Consider the following 23,189-nt stretch of genomic DNA (forward strand, 5'->3'; position numbering starts at 1 on the left):
TGCTAATTCTGTATAAAGTCGGGAATTTATTTCCCATTGAAGTTGTTTGGTTTATCCATTTCTATTGACTTGTGAGTTCGAATAAAGTATTAATTCACTTTCGATCGGGGATCACAAAGCTTCTATTTGGCTCCTTTTGACGTTTTTTACTTCAAAAAATATGCGTTTTTATCGGACTTTCTATTTAGTACCGTTTTGTCGATGTCTTGCGGCCTAACCTATGCAGGCACACGGAAACTAATCTCCAAGCAGATCTTGCGTGGCATAAAATAGTATAAGATTGAGCTGGGGTAGGAGTTTAGCCGGCAGAGGAGTTTCATTGTCCAGTTTGTGATACTACATTTGTATGTTATGCCATAGCAAGATGCAAATTACACTGAACTATCATGCAATCCCCCATAAACCTAATCACTTTAACACATTATAGACGCCTCACACGTACATGTCGTTTCAGTGAGTAAAGATTCCAAACTGTCCCATCTTTCCGTAGCACCACTCGTCTGTATGCATTCCGAAGGCGTACTGAGGCGAGGCCTGCGGGTATGGAGTGCATTGGAGGCGGACAGTTTCCATCATCCGATGTCTTGAAGAGTAATAGTCGACATGATGGAATAGTGTATGTGTTTGTCGGTAAGTCCATTTTGTGCAAGTTACTATTTCACATTTATACATTTATTTAGGCATTAAGGGCAAAAATCAATTGTAGTATTTTCTTGGGTTACAAGTTTACTATACCTCATGTATCTGGAAACTGTAAGCACAAGGTTGACAGGTGGCGTCGAAGTGTCAAAAACACAACGTGACATTTCTGTATGCAAAAATAACTTATTTTGATGACCAAGACACCGTGTTCACACCAAGATGGTTATTTCTTTGAAGGGCTTTGAAGGCAGTTAGAACAAAGCGGTTCGCCGCCCTGTGTTATTGTCTTTAATTAATTAATTGTCTTTGATGACCTTTGATGAGTAAAACAACATACTGTAAACAATGTAACACCTTTGGCAGGCAGGTTAGAAGGTTTCCCCCGCTTTTTGGACCAGACGACTGTCTGGTACGTATGTGTCATGAGCTCTGTAATAAAGTTCACTGGCGGCTCACTTGCTCAGGGAGTAGAGGACAGGAGACAGTAGAGGGCAGGTGTCGAGAGAAGCGTTGGTCCTGACTGGGAGCTGGGAGCGAGTCGCCGGTGTCCTGTGTACGGAAAATGTCTTGTGTCGGTGTGGTCATTTCCCTCTAGTGTCGAACTCTTGTAGTGGAAATCACAAAAACATCTTTACCCCACTTATATCTTTAATGATAAAAGATCCTACAGTTCGAATTTGGCCTTGTATGCCAACAATGACAATTTTCATTTGAACCATTTTTTGTTTCTTATCACCTGCTGTAGACCGCCTGTCTGACACAGCGCAACCACAAGAGACAGCTCCACGCCCCCCCACACGGGCCCGTCAGCCAGCAGCTGCAAGACCACAAGAGACAGCTCCACGCCCCCCCACACCGGCCCGTCAGCCAGCAGCTGCAAGACCACGAGAGACAGCTCCACGCCCCCCCACACCGGCCCGTACACAAGAGACAGCTCCACGCCCCCCCACACCGGCCCGTACACAAGAGACAGCTCCACGCCCCCCCACACCGGCCCGTACACAAGAGACAGCTCCACGCCCCCCCACACCGGCCCGTACACAAGAGACAGCTCCACGCCCCCCCACACCGGCCCGTACACAAGAGACAGCTCTACGTCCTCGTGCGTCAGTCGGCGCAGATCGCCAACAGGGGGCTCCAGGTTTGGGTGAGAAAAGTCATACGCATGACGTAATCCATTATTATAAAAAGGGCAAGAGCCATACTTTTTAATGATAAGGAGTTTCAACACCTAAAAGAGCAACATGAAAAGGTCTATCATCACCTTAAAGTCACTTTGCAAAATAAAACTTCTTCATAATGTTGTTTCAGACATGACACGACAGCGAGCTGAGGAACGCGGGGCTGACCAGTCGCCCCCGCGTACACCTTCACCTCCATTTGAACTTGAAGTAGAAGTAGACCAAGCTGACCATGGTCACCAGAATCCACTCATGCCCGCCATCCAAAGAAGTATGTGTGATTATCAGAATTTGGAGGGTAGATGTTGTTAAACAACGGAAGACAAGTAGCTTTGCTTACGGCTAGGACACTACATAGGCTATGACAGGATCTTCATTTATTTGAAATAGATAATTCCACACCTCTAGCTTATTTAAATTTTCTATATATTTTAATTGCACCATGTCACGGAGTGTTGAGAAAGATAATCCTTGTGGTTTTGTTTCTAGGCTACATTGTGCGCAATGCTGTGGTGGACAGATACTGGGCACCAACGGGCACGGCGATCTGTAAGTTGGCGAACTTCTTAAATGTGCATTTGATTTTTCGATGGAGGATATTAGTTGATTCATAATCAATGACCCTAATGAAACAGTTGGGTGCTATTTTTGCATTTTTGATTTCATTGATATTACAGCAGGGCGTAATATGCTTAGTTTATTGTCGTAAGTGACATTCATGAGGTATAGGAGATCTTTCAACCCTTGTTTCCTTTCCCTTTGAAGATGGACAAATTGAGGAAGACACCTCGGATCGAGGGTTTGTCGTTCCAGGTCAGTCTTTACTTGCCATTGAATATCTGCTTACCTTTTAAGTCTTTGCAAGCATATCACAATTGTCTTTCTCATAGAACAACAAACTGATTAAGTGCCAAAGTTCCTATCAAGGTCAAAGTCTGCATGACAGATTAGGGGGGGGGGGTCGGATGGGGCAATGTGAATGCAGGTCGATTCAAGGATTTTTTTTAAAAGACCCCGCTTAATCAAGTGATTTAACATTTTATTTACAGAAGGGATCGGCGGTAGGATCAGCAGGGCAGTTCGACTGCAAACAATGATCCAGATCCTAGTTGACCAGCCGGAGCGGGTGCCATATGTTTGGCCTTTGTCATTCAGTGAAGTAGGTGAAGGTTTACAGAGATGGGATTTATAGTTGTTTGCTTTGTCATTTCAAGATTGTAGCTGTGTTACATGTATAGGGCTTTTCCGGTGTGGTTAAATGTGCTTGGTCATTTTCAATTTCCATGCTCCATTTTTTTTCTCTATTGACAGGCAAAAGGAGCGTCAGTGTTTCTGGGAATTGTGGGCTTTGTTGCATTTATCATGATTGTAGGCTGTAAGCAGTCTTATGACTTTTCACTCCAAAGTTAATCCATCATTTATTCCAAATTATTTGTTCTAACAGATGTGCGTCCAGGCATCCCGCGATGTGAGGCTGTTACTGGTCTTCCTCCTTAACGAGGAGACGATGGGTGCCTTGATGGCAATGATCAGGTAAACCGGCCTGTCACACACGGATGGGTTTAATAAAGACGGGATTTGTATGCAATTGTTCATTGCAAATATATCATTAGTTACACAATAAAGGCCTTGAGTTTTGGTATTGTACATGATAGAAATGATATGGGTGCATGTTTACATGTCTTAAGCAGTTGATGTTGTGATATGCCCTACCGTATGGGCGACTTTTAAGATGTACATGCAGTTTTCAGGTATTAAGAAATGTGTTTGCTAACAATAAATTACATATATTGTTCGTCAGCAACTTCAGTGATGCAGAATCACGCATCACATACTTCTGGCCGTATGAAGCAGGGACACAGGATGCAGCTGAAGGTGAGTTGTTGCTGCTCAATTTGTCTCTCTCTCCCTCCACCCTCTCTCTTTGTCTCTCTCCCTTGATATCTATATATATAGGAAGTGAGATAGAGATGCAAAGTTGGCTTGATTGTTATTAAAAGTTTTGAATGTATATATTTTTCGGGTAGTGGGTCGGTTGTTATTTCATACAATATAACCAATCGCTTAATCTTTGTATGTTAGAATTTAGATTTCAATCACTTCATGTATTTGAATTTGTTCATCTGCAAATAGCCCTGAATAGACATGAATCTGCTACACAACCTTTTACTATTATAACCTGGAAGCTTATGGTGAAATTGTTTCTGAAAAAAGGAAAAATGTTAAAATTTACTTTTCGCCACAGTTACCCGGCACAGCCACATGGGAAGGTGCCCTATAATGCTGCTTATGGCTCCAATGGGACATGCCCAGATGCGTGTCATTCATTGGTTTCAAGGTATTTCTTTTTTATACTTGAACGTCTTATCAGTACAACAGTATGTCATGCTGCTGTCACGTTGGCATTTTTCGAATTCAAACTGACGTCTAAGTTTGGAAGGTAACACTTTCACATACAATGTTTGCTTTTTGTATCATATTTGCAGACGCTGTTCCCCCGAGCCCAGACATCCTTACTAGCATTACAAGTTGCCAGGTTTTCCTGAATGCCGTCCGTCGAGACCGGTATGGCTTGTACCCATACATCCTTTGTTGACAGTTTATGACACAATGCACTTCAGTGAAGTTTGGATATAGATTGGAGTTTAATAAGGAGAAACACGAGCTTATATCGATTCAACTACAGTTGGTTGCATGAAACAAAATATTGTAATATTCTTGTTTTCCCTCTTGGTTTCTTGTTTTCCATCAGCGTTGCTGAAATCAATACCCGCATGTTAATAATAACGTTTTAGCACAATGTAGACAAAGGTGTTATCCAGGTGTCCTCCAAGCAAAGTTTGATGGGGAAAATCGTGAACTTTTCCTTATATGCCGTCTTTTTCTGTCAGCTATTTTAGTGGGGATAGCTGACATAAAAGGACACGATTTTCCCCGGCAAACTCTGCTCGGAGAGTAACATCTAAGGTATATCAATGCTATTATCACAACCAATTAAAGCTATCATTGAAACATGCGTTTAAAGCTTTCCTTTTTTGTACTTTTAAAACCTTTGATAAGTGTAGATGTTACAAAATCATGCTTATATCTTAAAATTGATTATACTAGGGACCATATCCTGGAGGGGCAAGCCCTGCGCCGACAACAAGACTTGCAATTTGCAGCGATGACTCAGAGGGTGTCCCACGACGTCGTCGACACAGTGACGGGGAACCAGGAAGCCAGCCCGGGGGTCGTCGACACAGTGATGGGGAACCAGGGAGCCAGCCCGGGGGTCGTCGACACAGTGACGGGGAACCAGGGAGCCAGCCCGGGGGTCGTCGACACAGTGATGGGGAACCAGGGAGCCAGCCCGGGGGTCGTCGACACAGTGATGGGGAACCAGGAAGCCAGCCCGGGGGTCGTCGACACAGTGATGGGGAACCAGGGAGCCAGCCCGGGGGTCGTCGACACAGTGATGGGGAACCAGGAAGCCAGCCCGGGGGTCGTCGACACAGTGACGGGGAACCAGGGAGCCAACCCGGGCGTCGACGACACAGTGACGGGGAACCAGGGAGCCAACGACGACGACGACGACGACGACGACGACGACCCGAGGGATGAGACATTAGCGGAAGTTGTGGTAATAGTGGTATACTAGACTATTTGAGCTGGACAGCTTTATTTCAGTGTCCATAGTAAGGTACATGAGACGACTGAAAACGATATACCAGCACTGATTTTACAGATTTCACCTTTTCATAACATTTCATTATGTAAAGTATGTAGCAATCTGACTACTTGATACATATGTATGTGGTTTAGCTTTATGTAATCATACACAAATTATCAAATTCAATCGAGGATACAATATAAAGGAATTGTTTGCACATGTAGGGGAGCTCAGCCGACTCTTGAACTTGCTTTGTCAAACCACGATTTAACTGTGTTTATTTCTGTACCATAGAGGCGTTCCTGGGAAGAAAGGTTTGCTACGGCCACAACCTCGCCTGGGACGGTAACTAGGGTAGGTTTCATGCTGTCTTGCTCTGTAGTACATGTCATTGAATGTCCACATGGTAATCACAAAGACCAACGGATTTGTAACACCACCGCTTTATGACAAAATGTATCGATAGTCCACCCTTCACGATCCACCACTACACCACTCAAGTGGACGGCCCTTTCGGCACAAACCCATGCACAGAAGTGATGTCATCTAAAACGCACTTTGAAATTGATTTGATATTGTTGACGCTCAATCTCATCAAATATATAGTGAACCATGTTACTCTGATGGCAAGCACACAAGTAATTGTAAATGCACAAATATTTGATAAATTTCATTCATTTCCAGCACCATCGAGTTCAACAATCGGAACGACACCATCCCTATCCCAGGCAGCAGACTGGGCCACACCAAGGGATGGTCCCAAACGTCCGCCAGCCCAACCCGCGACAGTACCACCCAGCGGGGATGGTCCCAAACGTCCGACAGCCCAACCCGCGACAGTACCTCTTGCCGGGGATGGTCCCAAACGTCCGACAGCCCAACCCGCGACAGCCCCACCCAGCGGGGATGGTCCCAAACGTCCGACAGCCCAACCCGCGACAGCACCTCTTGCCGGGGATGGTCCCAAACGTCCGACAGCCCAACCCGCGACAGCCCCACCCAGCGGGGATGGTCCCAAACGTCCGACAGCCCAACCCGCGACAGTACCTCTTGCCGGGGATGGTCCCAAACGTCCGACAGCCCAACCCGCGACAGCCCCACCCAGCGGGGATGGTCCCAAACGTCCGACAGCCCAACCCGCGACAGTACCTCTTGCCGGGGATGGTCCCAAACGTCCGACAGCCCAACCCGCGACAGCCCCACCCAGCGGGGATGGTCCCAAACGTCCGACAGCCCAACCCGCGACAGCACCTCTTGCCGGGGATGGTCCCAAACGTCCGACAGCCCAACCCGCGACAGCACCACCCAGCGGGAATGGTCCCAAACGTCCGCCAGCCCAACCCGCGACAGCACCTCTTGCCGGGGATGGTCCCAAACGTCCGACAGCCCAACCCGCGACAGCCCCACCCAGCGGGGATGGTCCCAAACGTCCGCCAATCTGTCCGACAGTCGCAGCCGCACCCCGGACAGTACTGAAACTTGCATATGATTTGGTATGGTATCCTGGAACTTTAGTCATTAGCTATTCCTTGGCTGAACTGGGTGGAATTTGACTTTGAATAAAGGTACACAACTCACTATGGCTGTTCAGTCTCTGTTCTTGTACAGTGGAAGCCAGTTAATTGCACGTCGGATAAACGCAGACTTCGGTCAATTGCACAGAATCCCAAAATCCCTTGGCGGTGCGGTCCAACTGGGTAACTTCGCATTATCGCACACGCCGGATAATTGCACGGAATTCGCTGGCAAATTGGGTGTGCAATTAAGCGGCTTCCACTGTATTCTTATAAATGTGACTGCTTCGTACAGATAGACTATTAGTGACACAAGCCGCCGATATGTAGTAAAACTACTTTATTGTTAACATTCGATCTTTCCATTGACATGAATATGTTAAAGTGTAGTTAAATGCAAGTGACATCTATGTGCGTGGACTTGAACTATTTACCGGATGGTCAGTGGCGACGAAAACGACGTACATGTATGCATAATAAGAGCAGATTAGTCTTAAGTTTAATCAAGGAGGTTGAAAAAGGAAAATAACAATCTACTAACAGTATCCACAGCTAGCCGCGCTTTAGTTATAATACTACACTAGTACTCCTGGTTAGGAAGACACGTTGTGAAACTATCCATGAAAGATATCATATTCTTTGACTCGAATTCGGAAATGGGGCCAGCAACTGGAAGATGGAAGTGTCACACGATGAGGGTGTCCTTGCTGTGGTTTACTGGACAGAAACAACGTTATCTTGCTACTCCGGCAAGAGGTTCGGCAAGTTTACAATACTTCTACTAGTTTCTATGAGTTTTTGTCGAGGCTTTCTATTTTGTGCTGTTTTCGTCGTCATCCAGCCAAATTTGGCAGCACTTGAACCCCACTGTTACAATATTTAGGAAACCATCCCCGTACTAACCTCTGCTTGGAGAATAATCCATGTCATACGCTACGTCAGCCGAGGAGCTATCACGTGACTCGAAGCCAACCACTGCCCTCACAGCCCCTACACACCGCTATTCAATTTCAAGTAACCGTTAGTGGCGTACCAGACATCTCTTGTAGATTGTTAGTTTCGTGCAAGTAGGTTAAAAAATCCTTGGTTTGGTGGCAGATGAATGCAGTTGAAAGGACACCAGGGCTAAGGTAGTGACCATCTAACACTATGGGGTAAGTGGCACTTTCTACGTTATATGCTGAGTAAGAACATTCTGTTTGTTTTCATTACGACGATTTTGTCTCAGAACCACTTTGATTATGAAAATTCAAGATGGCGACACCACGCGTTTGAGCAAAGTTGAAAAATATGGGTGTAGGAAACAGCACAAATAAGTATGTTTTCTACGATCTACGAGCGGCCAAGTCTGGCTATAAAAGGCTATAGATTTCTTGGTCAATCATCTAGTTCAGTATGGGTCAAACTTGGTCCATGGTCCAGTAAATTTTCGGCGAGGCATTTCCATGGCCGTCCACGCCACAGAGCACTGCGGTAGGCAGCGCTTACTCTCCAAGCAGAGGTTGGTGGGAAAAATCGTGACCTATTCCTAATCCTATGATCATATTTTTTTTTCGACCGGCCTTCCCACCAACGGTTGGATAGGAATAGGTCACGATTTTCCCCACCAACCTCTGCTTGGAGAGTAGGCAGCGCTCAACAAAAACACCTCGACATACCGCCCATGCTTCACCGCCCATGCTTTTGTCTGCCGTCTTTCATGTTTCATTTGTATTAATATGTTCAGATGTGTATGTCTATTTATTTTCTCTGTAATATATTTTTATTTCCTTGTAACAGTTATGTGTAACTGGGCCCTATTTTTGAAAAACAGTTTGTTGAAACTGAATAGGCCACCCAGGCGTTTGAAAATAAACATAATTTGAACCATGTTGTTGATAGACGGTTAAAAATAATGGGATTTGTAACCCTTGACGTAGGATATAATTTGTGAAATGAACTGAGATTTTGATGTTAGAAGATTTGACGAGATTCTGTTGGAATGTACACATTATCCCCCTCGGCCGCAGACTGAGAGCCTCACATCTGTTTGCCATTATGGCCTTCAAGTAAAACAACAACAACATAGAGTCAGGAGGATAGGGTAACTTGTAGCTTGCATTTTTAAGCCCCATGCTGCAAAAAAAGCAAACAGTTATATGCATTTGGCAAGACGGATAGATTTTTCATCATGATAGCTCCATCAGATATTTGAAGGGGGGTTCACGATGCAAACCATTTCAGTTCCATAGTTCCAGTCAAACCGCAGAGCTCTATGAGCATCCGTTCTGCACAGCTATCTCTTCGTCAGGTCGTACACCGGAACACAGTTTGACCTCAGACCTACATAATGTTTATACTTTTTCACATCTACAGGTTTTGCCCAGTACAACCATGTACATATTTCGTGCATGGCAACGAACACTACAGCTTTCGAAACATTGGCAAGTTTTTGCTTTCTTGTTGCTGCCTTTTTAACAAATCACCTTGATCCCATTAGCTAACCCCACCATATACCTGCACCATTTGATAGCCTAGTTTCTCTCCTTTAAATGGATACCAAAGTCACCGGGTTAATTTGAGGAGCAACGGTTTGCCCCGAAATTATCTGCGAACATACGCAAATCACGGTGGTGAAGTTTCAGTCTGGTTGTATATAGCTACCCACGCACATTACACTGTGTTTAGACCGTATTCTTATCAGGGTTATAGCCAGGATTTTATTTTAGCGTAGTGGGAATGGCATGGTAGCGAAGCGACTAATCAGGAGGTTGGTGTGGAAAGAGGAGGGGGAGGTCTTGGTCCTTCCACGGTGAGATTTGAAGATGTAGTTAAAAGTTAGGATTTGGGGGTCAGTTTTGAGTGGCATATCATCATTTTTCATTGTTCAGACATTGATTAGACATCATGAACAAGCAAATGATAGCAAAGCACCACTACCTAGTTAGAAATTAGCGTAGTGGCCCTTATTTTAGCGTAGGGGTCACAAATTTTAGCGTAGTGGTCCAAAGTAAGACTTTGAAAAATCATCAGATTAAAAGTCAATCAGTTTCGAACTCCAGGCCCGAACTTTGGTTTGAACGGTGGAATCCAGCCGGTACGTTCCATTTTCCGTGCCGCGGGGTCAGGCAAGGTCAGGCCTAATAGCAGTAAGATATGTACCACTTCATATGAGTCACTATATTTTGGTATGTTTCCAAGACAAGAGTAATCCTCCTTAGGCCATGTTGATTTGATTATATGGATGACATCCTCCGGGAACTCCAAAACTGATGCGAGCGAGCGAATAAAAAAAAAGTTTGGCCCAAAAAAAAGTTGCCTTCAGTATGAAATCAAAGTGGCCAGGAAGGTTGAACATAGGACATACACATAATATGGTATACCAACAGTTAGGTGTAGGGCCCAGTACATCATACGGGTGCAAAACATTTTTTTCTTCTTGGACCAATCCGAAAAAAACAGACTTAAAAAAAAAAAGGAACATGTTTCGCCAATTACAAAATGGACACACTATGTCGGCAGCCATTTGGGGTCTAACCGGGGGGGCCAAGAAGACAACAAGAGCGAAGTCAAGTAGAGTTTATAATCAATTGCACCAAGTTTCTACAGTCAAAGGTACAGAGACAGTTAGCCTTCATTACATGGAGATGGGATTTTAAGATGCAGTGGGAGTCCAATAATCCACCAAACAGATTCCTTTGTAGCAAAATTGACCAATTACCATTGTTTTGAGTATTGCCAGTTTCCACAGACAATCAGGTCCAGGTTCATGTCCGGACCTGGAAATGATCCTCTGGACCTGAATTTTCTGTACTGGTACCTCCCCCAACCAACAATAGATTTTTTTCTTTCTGTCCTGTCACATCTTATTCTTTGACTTAAGTCTTAAGATTCATTTTGGCATTCTATGGCATTAGTTATCTGTTTTCTGATACTTTTTTTTCAATCTATGGAATATTTGTGCTCATTTTACAGCTGCCTTGCACAGTTTATTGTGTGGTCGAAAACTTCTTTTTTTTCGGAAATGGCCGAAAATTGGTGCGAGCGCGGATGTCATCCATATAATCAAATCAACATGGCCTTAGTACGTAAATCTATGCATTAAAGCTCACATTGACATGCACAGGGTTCTGAATAATCATTTAGCCCAATAAAACTAAGTAAGCAACCACAAAGTGCAGAATCGACTTTTGATATTGCATAATTTACTCACCTACTTTACAGGGATTCATCTATTTTTGCCGAACAACATGAAACTTACAAAATTACATACTCAAGGGTTGTAGCACTGGTTTGTCTGTCGGCCATGCCTTCAATGCATTAACTTGCTACAATGAATATCTTGTACACAACAGCAACTATGAAGAACAAAAAATTATACATGTTGCTTGCTAGCCTGACTAAAACAAGCTTCAAACAGCTCTTTCATGAGCAGGCATCTAGAAATTTAACATCCAACACCTAAGTGAATAGAGTGTATTGGGTTGCAAGTTCAACCAGCGTTTAGAAAAGTTAATAAAACTAACGGCTCAAGTCTTGCCGTCGCAAATAGACCCACCAAAATAAAACTGTCCTGAAACCAGAATAAGTGGGATTCATGTGCAAGCATACTGATGTCAATACGTGATGTCTGAGTTTTGTAAAGCGTAATGAGAAATCAGTGTGTGCGGTTGTGTCATTTGAAAAAAGATGCCAGAAACATTTCTATTGACAGGCTAGCCTCTGTCTCTTTTTTTAAGGGGGTAAAAGAATATTGTCCAAGACAAGACAAATGAGGTAACTTTGCAAAAAGTTGGGTGCATTTGTATCCAAAAGAATATCATTTGTCAGAAAATAATACTCGCTTTTGTAGTGGAATGTCCCTTATAATAAATGTATGCAAATGTATACTATAAATGTGTTCATATCCTGTGAAAACAATATTTGTGAACATTGATAAGTTATGATAAAAAATATCCAGGCCAGGTACACCACTTTCTTAATGATCCTTCAATGTAGAGGCTTGATATTTACTTCTTAACTGAAATATCAATATCTTTACCCACAGAAGGAAAATGATTGAATGGAGCCCCAATGTGTTGTACAGAAATGGAATGAAGGAAATATAACAACACCACAAGCCAAGGGTAACTATATTGACATACTTTGTCAAGGAAACAAAATGGAATTGATTTTTCATCAGACACCGTCATGATGTCAACAGATCATCCACAGTTTCAAAACTCAGATCGGTTATATTTCTCCATGCACAACAGAATCACTGATGACAAAGTAAAGGGTATTGTCAGGTGGAATTGTCCAATTGTACATCTGTCCATAGAGCCAATAGAGGGAAAAGAATGTCACAAGCATAATTTCCAGCAATATCCTAGTTCCTAGCAAAGAGTTTGATAATAGTTAATGTCTATGTTTTTCTAAAGGATAAAGTAAAGCAAATGAAGATAAGTTCATTTTGCAGTAATTATTCACTATTCACTGTCAGTCTATCTGGAACTTTTTTAAAGCCAGGGTCCATTTATATCACAAATGAAAATGCATCATTTTGCCTTACCCTGTAGGAGGTCCTGAAAGTTCTCCCTAGCCAAACGCTGACAAAAACCAAAGGGGATCATCAACATAGCAGGTGCACCAGCTGGTGAGAACATGAGACCTAATAAATGGTAGGGGCATTACAATACTTCTACTTTTTTTTGTGTTCGTTTTTTTTTAGAAACGAGGCAATCACTTCATTTTTTTCTTATTGTGTTGTAGGCTTGTACCATCTTTGAGCGTTGGGCCAGCAAAGCGTGATTTGCATTGTATTTGTATTAGCGACAACAGTGATGCTTTTTTTCCTGATGACTAGAGCTGTCTCTGACTCTGAATTTTGTTCCATTACTCATTGTTATGGAGTGCATGTTGTATATCATCCCTGTTAAAACAAGTTAGTCATTTTAAATTTATAAAAGTACAATTTCAACATTTCTAGGTCATGAAGTTAAGGTTTGTAGTGAAATGGTCCCAAAAGATTTCAGTTCCAACAAGCAAATTTCCATCATGGGATGGAGGGGACGGGTGTGGAAAAAGCCCTGTGGAGGACCTCAAGTAGCAGCGGGGTTTTTTTGGAGATGACACACAAGATGTTTTAGGTCCAAAATTAACATTTCACTACAGATTCTATATCCGAATAAAGGGGAACATGAAACCAACAAGTTCACTAAAAAGCAGCAGGAAATGGCTTCCCACCATAACATAGAGATCTCCATCCTATAGAAGATTAATCAACTCACTGATGTAATTTATAAATGAGGACCCTACTTGGATACTCATTTGTGTGCCTTGAAAATGTCAACATCATTTGACAAATATAGCAATTGATTAAAGTGAGACTATAGTTTTTCTTTTGCAGGTGAACATAACAAGTAATGCCACTATGCAGAAAACAGAGTACAAACATTGTGCAGCACCATACCATTATGTCCCATCACCAACAAGTAACTGTGCTTTTGTTTCATGATGATTCATTGGTACAAAGGTGATGTATTTTTCAGCTGTGTATTTTGTGTTTAACAATGTTAATAATAAATGTTAGTACATTTAGGAGTTAAATACATGTGTTTTGTGTTTTACAGGTGAAAGGAGTTGTTTGTATTTTGTGATTTACAGGTGAGAAGAGTTGTGTGTGTTTTGTGTTTTACAGGTGAAGTTAAGATAAGATAGAAGAAACTAACATTTGGACTTAAGTACATAGTTAAGATAAGATAAGATAAGATAAGATATATAAGAAAGTAACATTTAGGAGTTAAGTACATAGTTAAGATAAGATAAGATAAGATAGAAGAAACTAACATTTAGGAGTTAAGTACATAGTTAAGATAAGATAGTGTGTGTGTTTTGTGTTTTACAGGTGAAAGGAGTTGTGTGTGTTTTATGTTTTACAGGTGAAAGTTAAGATAAGATAGAAGAAAGTAACATTTGGAGTTAAGTACAGATAAGATAGAAGAAACTAACATTTAGGAGTTAAGTACATAATTAAGATACAATAAGATAAGATAAGATAAGATAGAAGAAACTAACATTTAGGTGTTAAGTACATAGGTAAGATAGGATAAGATAAGATAGAAGAAAGTAACATTCAGGAGTTAAGTATATAGTTAAGATAAGATAAGATATAAGAAACTAACATTTAGGAGTTAAGTACATAGTTAAGATAAGATAAGATAGTGTGTGTATTTTGTGTTTTACAGGTGAAAGGAGTTGTGTGTTTTTTTGTGTTTTACAGGTGAAAGGAGTTGTGTGTGTTTTGTGTTTTACAGGTGAAAAGAGTTGTGTGTGTTTTGTGTTTCACAGGTGAAAGTTAAGAAAAGATAGAAGAAAGTAACATTTGGACTTAAGTACATAGTTAAGATAAGATAAGATAAGACAGAAGAAACTAACATTTAGGAGTTAAGTACATGGTTAAGATAAGATAAGATAGTGTGTGTGTTTTGTGTTTTACAGGTGAAAGGAGTTGTGTGTTTTTTATGTTTTACAGGTGAAAAGAGTTGTGTGTTTTTTATGTTTTACAGGTGAAAAGAGTTGTGTGTGTTTTGTGTTTTACAGGTGAAAGTTAAGAAAAGATAGGAGAAACTAACATTTGGACTTCAGTACATAGTTAAGATAAGATAAGATAGAAGAAACTAACATTCAGGAGTTAAGTACATAGTTAAGATGAGATAAGATAGTGTGTGTGTGTTTTGTGTTTTACAGGTGAAAGGATTTGTGTGTGTTTTGTGTTTTACAGGCGAAAAGAGTTGTGTGTGTTTTATGTTTTACAGGTGAAAGTTAAGATAAGATAGAAGAAAGTAAAATTTGGACTTAAATACATAGTTAAGATAAGATAAGATAAGATAAGATAAGATAAGATAGAAGAAACTAACATTCAGGAGTTAAGTACATAGTTAAGATGAGATAAGATAGTGTGTGTGTTTTGTGTTTTACAGGTGAAAGAAGTTGTGTGTTTTTTTATGTTTTACAGGTGAAAAGAGTTGTGTGTGTTTTGTGTTTTACAGGTGAAAGGAGTTGTGTGTTTTTTATGTTTTACAGGTGAAAAGAGTTGTGTGTGTTTTATGTTTTACAGGTGAAAGTTAAGAAAAGATATAAGAAACTAACATTTAGGATTTAAGTACATAGTTAAGATAAGATAAGATATAAGAAACTAACATTTAGGAGTTAAGTACATAGTTAAGATAAGATAAGATATAAGAAACTAACATTTAGGAGTTAAGTACATAGTTAAGATAAGATAAGATAAGATATAAGAAACTAACATTTAGGAGTTAAGTACATAGTTAAGATAAGATAAGATATAAGAAACTAACATTTAGGAGTTAAGTACATAGTTAAGATAAGATAAGATAAGATAAGATATAAGAAACTAACATTTAGGAGTTAAGTACATAGTTAAGATGAGATAAGTTATAAGAAACTAACATTTAGGAGTTAAGTACATAGTTAAGATAAGATAAGATATAAGAAACCTGCCCGAGCAACCACCTCTTCTCAGCGACCACCTGGCCATTTCGACCGCTTTTTCTCGGTCCCGACTTTTTTCCCCATTGACGTAAGCATTAAGCGACCTTTTCTCAACGACCACCTGGCCAACGCGACTGACCCATATTGGGACCCATAACGACCGCATCATTTTCAAAATTGAGGTTTTCATCGATTTTTGATGATAACTAGTGCTATTTTGCGCCAAATCGTTGTAAGAAAATCCGAATTTAGTTGTTACAGAAGTTTAAAAAAAAAACTCTATATCATTATAAAGTGAACGAATGCTGAAACGTATATAGCCTCATACTTTTTTAAGAAAGATCTCTGCAGCTCATAACTTTTTAAGAAAGATTTGTGTGAGTGTTTTGTCCAACTGTACTGTAACCCGTGGGTAAGTACGCTATCGGGACGTACCGGGCATCGAATTCGAAAGGTGCACCGTAGTTATTTCAGATCAAGAACATAAAGGCTTGTTTTTTTTTTTTAATGGTAACTGACAGCATCAAAGTTCTCTTACTGTCTAAAACGTTAGTGTACAAATACTTGAGCTTTAAAACACGGTATCGTATAAAAGCTCGATAAAAGCTCGGAGTTAAATTTACAATTTACAGGGTGCCCTTTGTATTTGACATTAGAGACCTCGCTTCTTTGCGTGCGTGCAGTGTGCTTGCTATTTGCCATTAAACACAACGGAAACCATTTATACTTTGCATCGGGCGTGTTTTGAGTCGATACTCTTCTCAACGACCACCTGTCCAAATCGACCACTTTTTCCCGGTCCCCTGGGTGGTCGTCTTGGGCAGGTTTCACTGTAGTTAAGATAAGATAAGATAAGATAAGATAGAAGAAACTAACATTTAGGAGTTAAGTACATAGTTAAGCCGGTGCAATGGCCTAGTGGGTAGAGTGTTCGCCTTGCATTCGGAAGGTCGTGAGTTCGATCCCGGCCGAGTCATACCAAAGACTATAAAAATGGTACATGCTGCTTTCTCTGCTTAGCACTCAGCATTCGGGAAAGAGTATGGAAGTTGAACACACCACTACCAGTGGACTAGCCCCCTGCTGTAGTGATTGCGTTGTGTGTGGCCCAGGGCTAACGAAACAGAGATGGGCACCGCCCTATGCGCCAGAAATGGGCACTGCCCTTGGCGCGGGAAGGGTTTAACTTTTAACTACATAGTTAAGATAAGATAAGATAAGATATAAGAAACTAACATTTAGGAGTTAAGTACATAGTTAAGATAAGATAAGATAAGATAAGATATAAGAAACTAACATTTAGGAGTTAAGTACATAGTTAAGATAAGATAAGATAAGATATAAGAAACTAACATTTAGGAGTTAAGTACATAGTTAAGATAAGATAAGATAAGATATAAGAAACTAACATTTAGGAGTTAAGTACAGTCAAACCTGTATTAGCGGCCACCTTTGCATAACGGCCACCTGTCCATAGTGGCCACTTTTTGTCGGTCCCTTGGATTTGTAATGATTAAGAGATAGGCTTAGCGGCCACCTGTCCAACGCGGCCACACGATTTCCGGTCCCGCAGGTACAAAAACACTGCCGATTACGGCCACGCGGACCGCTGATCTATGTTTCGGCACGCGTTCGGCCATATACAGCGGCCGTATCGTCACCCTACGCCGGATTTAAAACCTCTTTAAATTATTTTCAAAACAAAACTTCGTAAACTGGCGCTACCCATACCGGCTGACAAACGAGGTCATATAAGGTCAATAGACGACACCAATATTACGGAGGTAAATTGTGTTAAAGTTACGTTCTAATACACTATGTACTATCGCTTAGGTTAATTCACATCACAAAAATTTCTAAATAAATTGTTACAAAGAGAAAATGATATGAACTTCAGACTATGATGGATTTTATTCTTACATTTATTAAGAGATAAGTCTAAAATGACGTGACTTTTCTTGTGAGTACCACATAGCATAATGGGCGAATCTGACGTGTGAACGCGAGCGGGAACACACGGACGGCGAAGTATCAAAGGATACAAGATGAAAGATCAAAGAAATATGACGATACCGGTCTCTTCAGACAATATCAACTGTAGAACATTTAAAACTTTTTATAGCTTTTGTTTTCTTAATACATATAGTGTAAAAATCATTGCAGTACATGTACAGTACTGTATTATGTGAATAAAGATCATTGGGTACTAAAACCATGTGTAACTTATTGCTTGTGGTCAATTAATTAGCATATTCTCTATAGTGGCCACCTCTCTATAGTGGCCAATTTTGACCAGTCCCTTGAGTGGCCGCTATAGACAGGTTTGACTGTACATAGTTAAGATAAGATAAGATAGTGTGTGTGTTTTGTGTTTTACAGGTGAAAGGAGTTGTGTGTGTTTTGTGTTTTACAGGTGAAAGGAGTTGTGTGTTTTGTGTTTTACAGGTGAAAGGAGTTGTGTGTGTTTTGTGTTTTACAGGTGAAAGGAGTTGTGTGTGTTTTGTGATTTACAGGTGAAAGTTAAGAAAAGATAGAAGAAACTAACATTTAGGAGTTAAGTACGTAGTTAAGATAAGATAAGATAAGATAGAAGAAACTAACATTTAGGAGTTAAGTACATAGTTAAGATAAGATAAGATAAGATAGAAGAAACTAACATTTAGGAGTTAAGTACATAGTTAAGAAAAGATAAGATAAGATAAGATAAGATAAGATAAGATAGAAGAAACTAACATTTAGGGGATAAGTACATAGTTAAGATGATAAAGATACACATGTAAAAGGAACTAACGTTTAGGTATTGAGTGATATCCTGAGATAGGACAATCTGTGAAAGTCTTTGTTTGTGATGGGACATGATGTATGTTATAACCATTTGATGAGAACTGGACAATGTTTTTACGCTGTTTACTGCCCCTGTTGCTGTTCTCTTTCCAGGACAACGTGCTCTTTGCTGAATTCAAGGGAGAGCGGAGACCTTGAAGAGCTGAAGGACATATGAACCTGCTGCCTCCACTCACTGTCTAGTGAGCAGCCCACGAGCCTAGAAAACATTTAAGACTGTACAGCATGCCGGTTTCATCATTGGGATGGATGGCTGAGAAAGGAAGAACTGTCTAGCGTCACTGATGCTCTCTCAAACTGAAACAAAATTTAATAGTTGAATGGACCACATGATTTGAAGTGCAGGAAGAGACCAGAAATGAAGTCGTGGTATCAGAATAATTGATCAAGAAAAATGTCAGATATTGTAAAAACCACAACTAGTAGAACTGGATAGTTATTTTGGATGTTGTTGCCTGATGTACTTTCTGCTAACCCATTGTTACTCATAGTATCAAAAACAGTAGAAGAAGAATATTTTTGAATGGTTAGGCCATGTTGATTTGATTGTATGGATGGCATCTGTGTGCGTATCATTTTTCATCCTCTTCCTAAGTTTTCCACCATGCTGCATGTTGTACAGAGCACCTGTAACATGTAAGGACACAAACACAAAAAATCTATTGTTTGGTATCCACACTGTGTGCTTTGTCATTTGTTCAACCTTCCTGATCACTTTGATTTCATTATGAACATGGTCTTAAGAAAACTATACATCAGGCAGGATTACAAGTCTTTGTCATATTCATCATTCAGTATCAACAAAATTGTTGAGCATAATTTTCTTTACAAACACGTAGAAGCCTGACTAAGTACTGATAGGTTGATGCTGCAAATCAGTATAACTTGTGATGTTCATCCAGTCGTTGTTAACACAATGTTTTTAGATTTAAGTATGTGTAATGCTGTATTTATAAGACACTGTTTCATTGTACATTTGCCAAATAAGTATCCTGATGCAATGTATCCCTTGATTGCAAGGTTGCTCAGCTTTACAAAGATTTCAGAGCTGAATAAAATAACAAAAATTTCTGTAGTAAGTTATGTAAATGGCAAAAGTACAGTTTATTATTATCACGTTATACTAGTACTTTCTAGTAGAAATTTTGCAATTTAGACCCCATTGATAGTCCCAACTAGACTTGTGCGCAGCTGGACTAGTGAAGGTTTAGCAGCTCTATCATACTACTACAGTAGAAATTGGCAAAACAGGTTAGCCAATCAGAGGGTTACCATTTGCTACCAATAAATGGCCACTAATGTACCACTATTTGGAGATAAACAATCCACACGCAGGTTAAGGTTCCTATCCTGTCCATGATGCTGAACACTGTCCACACAGATACACACACACACAAATACACATGCCTGTCCTTGGTGCTGAACACTTTCCATACATCGGTAAATATACATATGGGGATTATTAAAAGAACACTTACATGCTCTGTACATTTAAAGGTACACTGAAAAATCGGACATACTTAATAATGGGTTAAAATTACAGTCGAACAATCTGGTTGACAGTTCTGATTACAATGTGCCATTCAAGAGCTGGACAAGGTAAAGCTGGAGAAGGTAAGGAAGTGGTCTTTTAAAAGAATCGTACAGTCCTGAATTGCAGTATGATTTACACATGTTACAATTAAAATGAAAAGCAATAGAATGGTCTAATTCAAAACATTATAAAACATAACTAAGTACTTTTAAGATAACTGTATACATTCAAAATGTATACCACTAGCACTTTGAACTGTTGAGCAAGCCGACAAAGTAAGGTAGTGTAGTCTTCCTATACCTAGCAGTTCTACAGTGGAATTGTGTTTCTGCCATGTAGGCTCACACGGTTTGGCGGTAGCCATTTTGAGAAAGATGAAGAGCTCAGCAAAGAGGTACCAAACTTTGTACAGAGTTCGCGCCGTCTGTTGCACAGAGACGGAAGAGACAATTGGCCATGGTCTAGAGCCATGTCGTAACTAGCAAAGGTGGAACCTAGAATCATGCGGCAAGCTCTTTTTTGTACGTTCTCTATGGCCCTAGACTGGGCACAAGTCATTCCTGGGTGCCATACCGTACACACGTATTCTAAGATTGGTCGTATTAACTTAATCCACAGAAAACAAGTGTCAAGTCGCTATAGTCTAGACCATGTCTCTTTGATACCCGTAACATCTACAGCCTTCTGCTGCCTTTGCTGATCATCATGTTGACGTGGATGTCCCACTTCAGGTTAGCTTGAAAGATCAACCCTAGGATCTTGGCGAATTCAACTACTTTGAGTGTTGATACAAATTTTAAGACTTTAAATCCGTACACAAAATAAAGTTAGTACTCTGAATAAACGTACATCTTTGACTCCTGCACATGTGGTAAAGCTATTATAAGTCTGTTTGCATTGTACCTACTTTGTATACAATGATGTGTTCTACCAACAAATCCATGGTGCTGCCATGGGATCTCCAGTCAGTCCCATCGTGTGCAACCTTTACTTGGAACAGTTGGCTATTACCAGTAATACCACTGCCCCCACCCTCCTTTGTGGTGGTTTAGGTATGTAGGTGATACCAATACCAAACTCAAGAAGATATATGCACAAGAATTCCTAGATCACCTTAATAGCTTAGATCCGGACATCAAGTTTACTACAGAAGAGGAACAGAACAAGTCACTACCTTTTCTAGACACATTGACTGTGATCCAAGAAGACGGTTCTCTTCGCATTAAGATATACCGCAAACCCACCCACACTGATCAGTATCTTAATTTTGCCTCTAATCATCCTCTTGACCATAAACTTGGAGTGGTTAGGACCTTGTTCCACAGAGCTGAAACTGTGATTTGTATATCAGAGAAGGAACATCTGCACACTGCTACCCTGGTTGGGCCGTTGATAAGGTAGACTTACCCGGTATAGAAAAACGCAGGTCTGCTAACCGTAATCCTGATCGTGTTAACACTAACAGAGGTTTTGTCATACTCCCGTACGTAAAAGACCTCTCAGAGGCCCTCAAGAGACACGCACGGCGTCAAAACGTGCTTCAAACCCACAAAGATCCTGAGACAGTATTTGGTTGCACCTAAGGATAAAACTCCAAAGGCTGACAAGTGTGGTGTCATTTACCACATCCCCTGCAAAGGCCAAAACATCCGTGGCCCTTGTCAGGAATCCTACGTTGGTGAAACTAGCCGCGCTCTCAGGACCAGGTTTCTCGAGCATAGACGGCCAAGCTCAGTCAAAACATCGGAGGTGGCACAACACATCCACATAGAATCTCCGGGACACTCTGTGGATTTTGACAAGGTGAAGATACTTGATTCCGAACAGGATTACTTTCTCAGGGGAGTGAAAGAGGCTATTTACATCAGAGCGCATCAACCTTCCCTCAACCGAGACGGGGGTCGGTACCGACTGTCAAGCACCTTTGACCCTTTACTGACTTAGGTTTTGGGTCATTTTGCGGTCGGACTCCGAGCTCCACGAGGTGACATATAGCCCTGGTGATTAAAGGTCTGTCAGTACCCACGTGCTGCTTGTTCCAGGCTTGTCAGCCGACTAAAAAGTTGCATAGCCAAACTAACAAGACAATACGTCGAAGGGCGTATAGCCAAATTGCCAAACCTTTCAAATAGCCAGATTGACTGGGAGGTATACTCGGAGATGTTCTACCTGTACTGTAAAACCCAAGAAGCTATGAAACCCTATATATAGACCACCGTGCACAGACCTTGGCGATAATGCCTAGGTTACACATAGCCGAATTTGGCTCCCGACTCTCCCCCGACTATGGTTTAGGAGTGATTCGGGAGCCAGTCGGCTAGCGTTCGGCTGAGTCGGCTGGCGTTCGGCTGAGTCGGCTGGTGTTCGGCTGTCTCAGCCGAATGTTTTTAAATGTTCAAAACATTCGGCTCTGAACGGCCGGTCTGGAATGGGTCGGTTGGTGGTCGGCTGGTGTTCGGCATGGTCGGCTATTGTTCGGCTGGTGTTCGGGAGTAACTTAGCAGTCAAGTTTTAACTGCTTAACCAAGCCATAAACACTGATAAATACTCCCAGCTTGTTTCCAACCTACTAACGATTCACCCGAAACCCGTAGACAAATCTCTGCTAACTCAATCCCAAGAAAAATGACTATTACCAGGGCGTAGGCGAATCACCCCCGAACTCACACGACCGCCATCCAGCCGAAAAAAAAAACATATTAGAGCTATCTGTGATCCAAATTTGATCTCTTTGTGATGTTTAGATAATAGAAGAAAGGATTATTTTAAATAAAAATAAAGATGGCTGCTTTTTTAAAAATCGCTGATTATATCCATTTCAAGTCGTAAGAGGGTTAGCAATCGCCTGGGAATTCAGTCTGGAGTGATTCGGCAGTCTGCGGCTAGAGGTCGGGATGGTTGGTAACAGCTTAGTTAGCATTCGGGACACAGTCGGGAGTAAGTCATTTACTGGTCGGGAGATGGTTGGGACATTTTCGGGACATGTTCGGCGCTAAAAGACAGGCGTGGTCAGACTGCTCCCGAACACCAGCCGACCTGAGTCGGCTAAGGGTCGGATGGTGTTCGGGAGCTAATTCGGCTATGTGTAACCTAGGCATAAGGGACCCGGGATGGGAAGATGCAAAGAAACCTGCTCAAGCATTGGATCGACCCTAAAAAAGGCTCTGTTTCAAGGCTGGATGGGATAATCTAGTCTGTTGGACAGCTGTCATTTTGACTTTATTTGCTGTGTTATTTTGGCCGATTTTCTGTTGCGCTCACACTTGCTGTTGTGTTTCTAGACTAAATGAACATGTTATTAGAAATCGTAGCATTGTCAATTCATAAAAAAATCACTGTAAAATGATGAA

General features: G+C 41.2%; 1 protein-coding gene and 1 long non-coding RNA gene across 2 annotated transcripts; both read left to right on the top strand.

The window, feature by feature from the left end:
- The first annotated feature begins 5,623 nt into the window (after nucleotides 1-5,623).
- LOC118424172 (P32 adhesin-like) lies at nucleotides 5,624-7,034 on the top strand. Its single transcript, XM_035832708.1, has 2 exons — nucleotides 5,624-5,829; nucleotides 6,160-7,034. The coding sequence occupies exon 2, from the start codon at nucleotides 6,229-6,231 to the stop codon at nucleotides 6,949-6,951; it is 723 nt and encodes a 240-aa protein (XP_035688601.1). The 5' UTR covers nucleotides 5,624-5,829; nucleotides 6,160-6,228; the 3' UTR covers nucleotides 6,952-7,034.
- Nucleotides 7,035-7,957: 923 nt separating this feature from the next.
- LOC118424174 lies at nucleotides 7,958-19,384 on the top strand. Its single transcript, XR_004832182.1, has 4 exons — nucleotides 7,958-8,143; nucleotides 12,016-12,094; nucleotides 12,527-12,628; nucleotides 18,399-19,384. It is a non-coding gene; the product is annotated as an uncharacterized LOC118424174 (long non-coding RNA).
- The last annotated feature ends 3,805 nt before the right edge of the window (nucleotides 19,385-23,189 follow it).

Source organism: Branchiostoma floridae, chromosome 10 (assembly GCF_000003815.2).
Source record: "Branchiostoma floridae strain S238N-H82 chromosome 10, Bfl_VNyyK, whole genome shotgun sequence".
In the NCBI taxonomy this organism is placed as follows: domain Eukaryota; kingdom Metazoa; phylum Chordata; class Leptocardii; order Amphioxiformes; family Branchiostomatidae; genus Branchiostoma; species Branchiostoma floridae.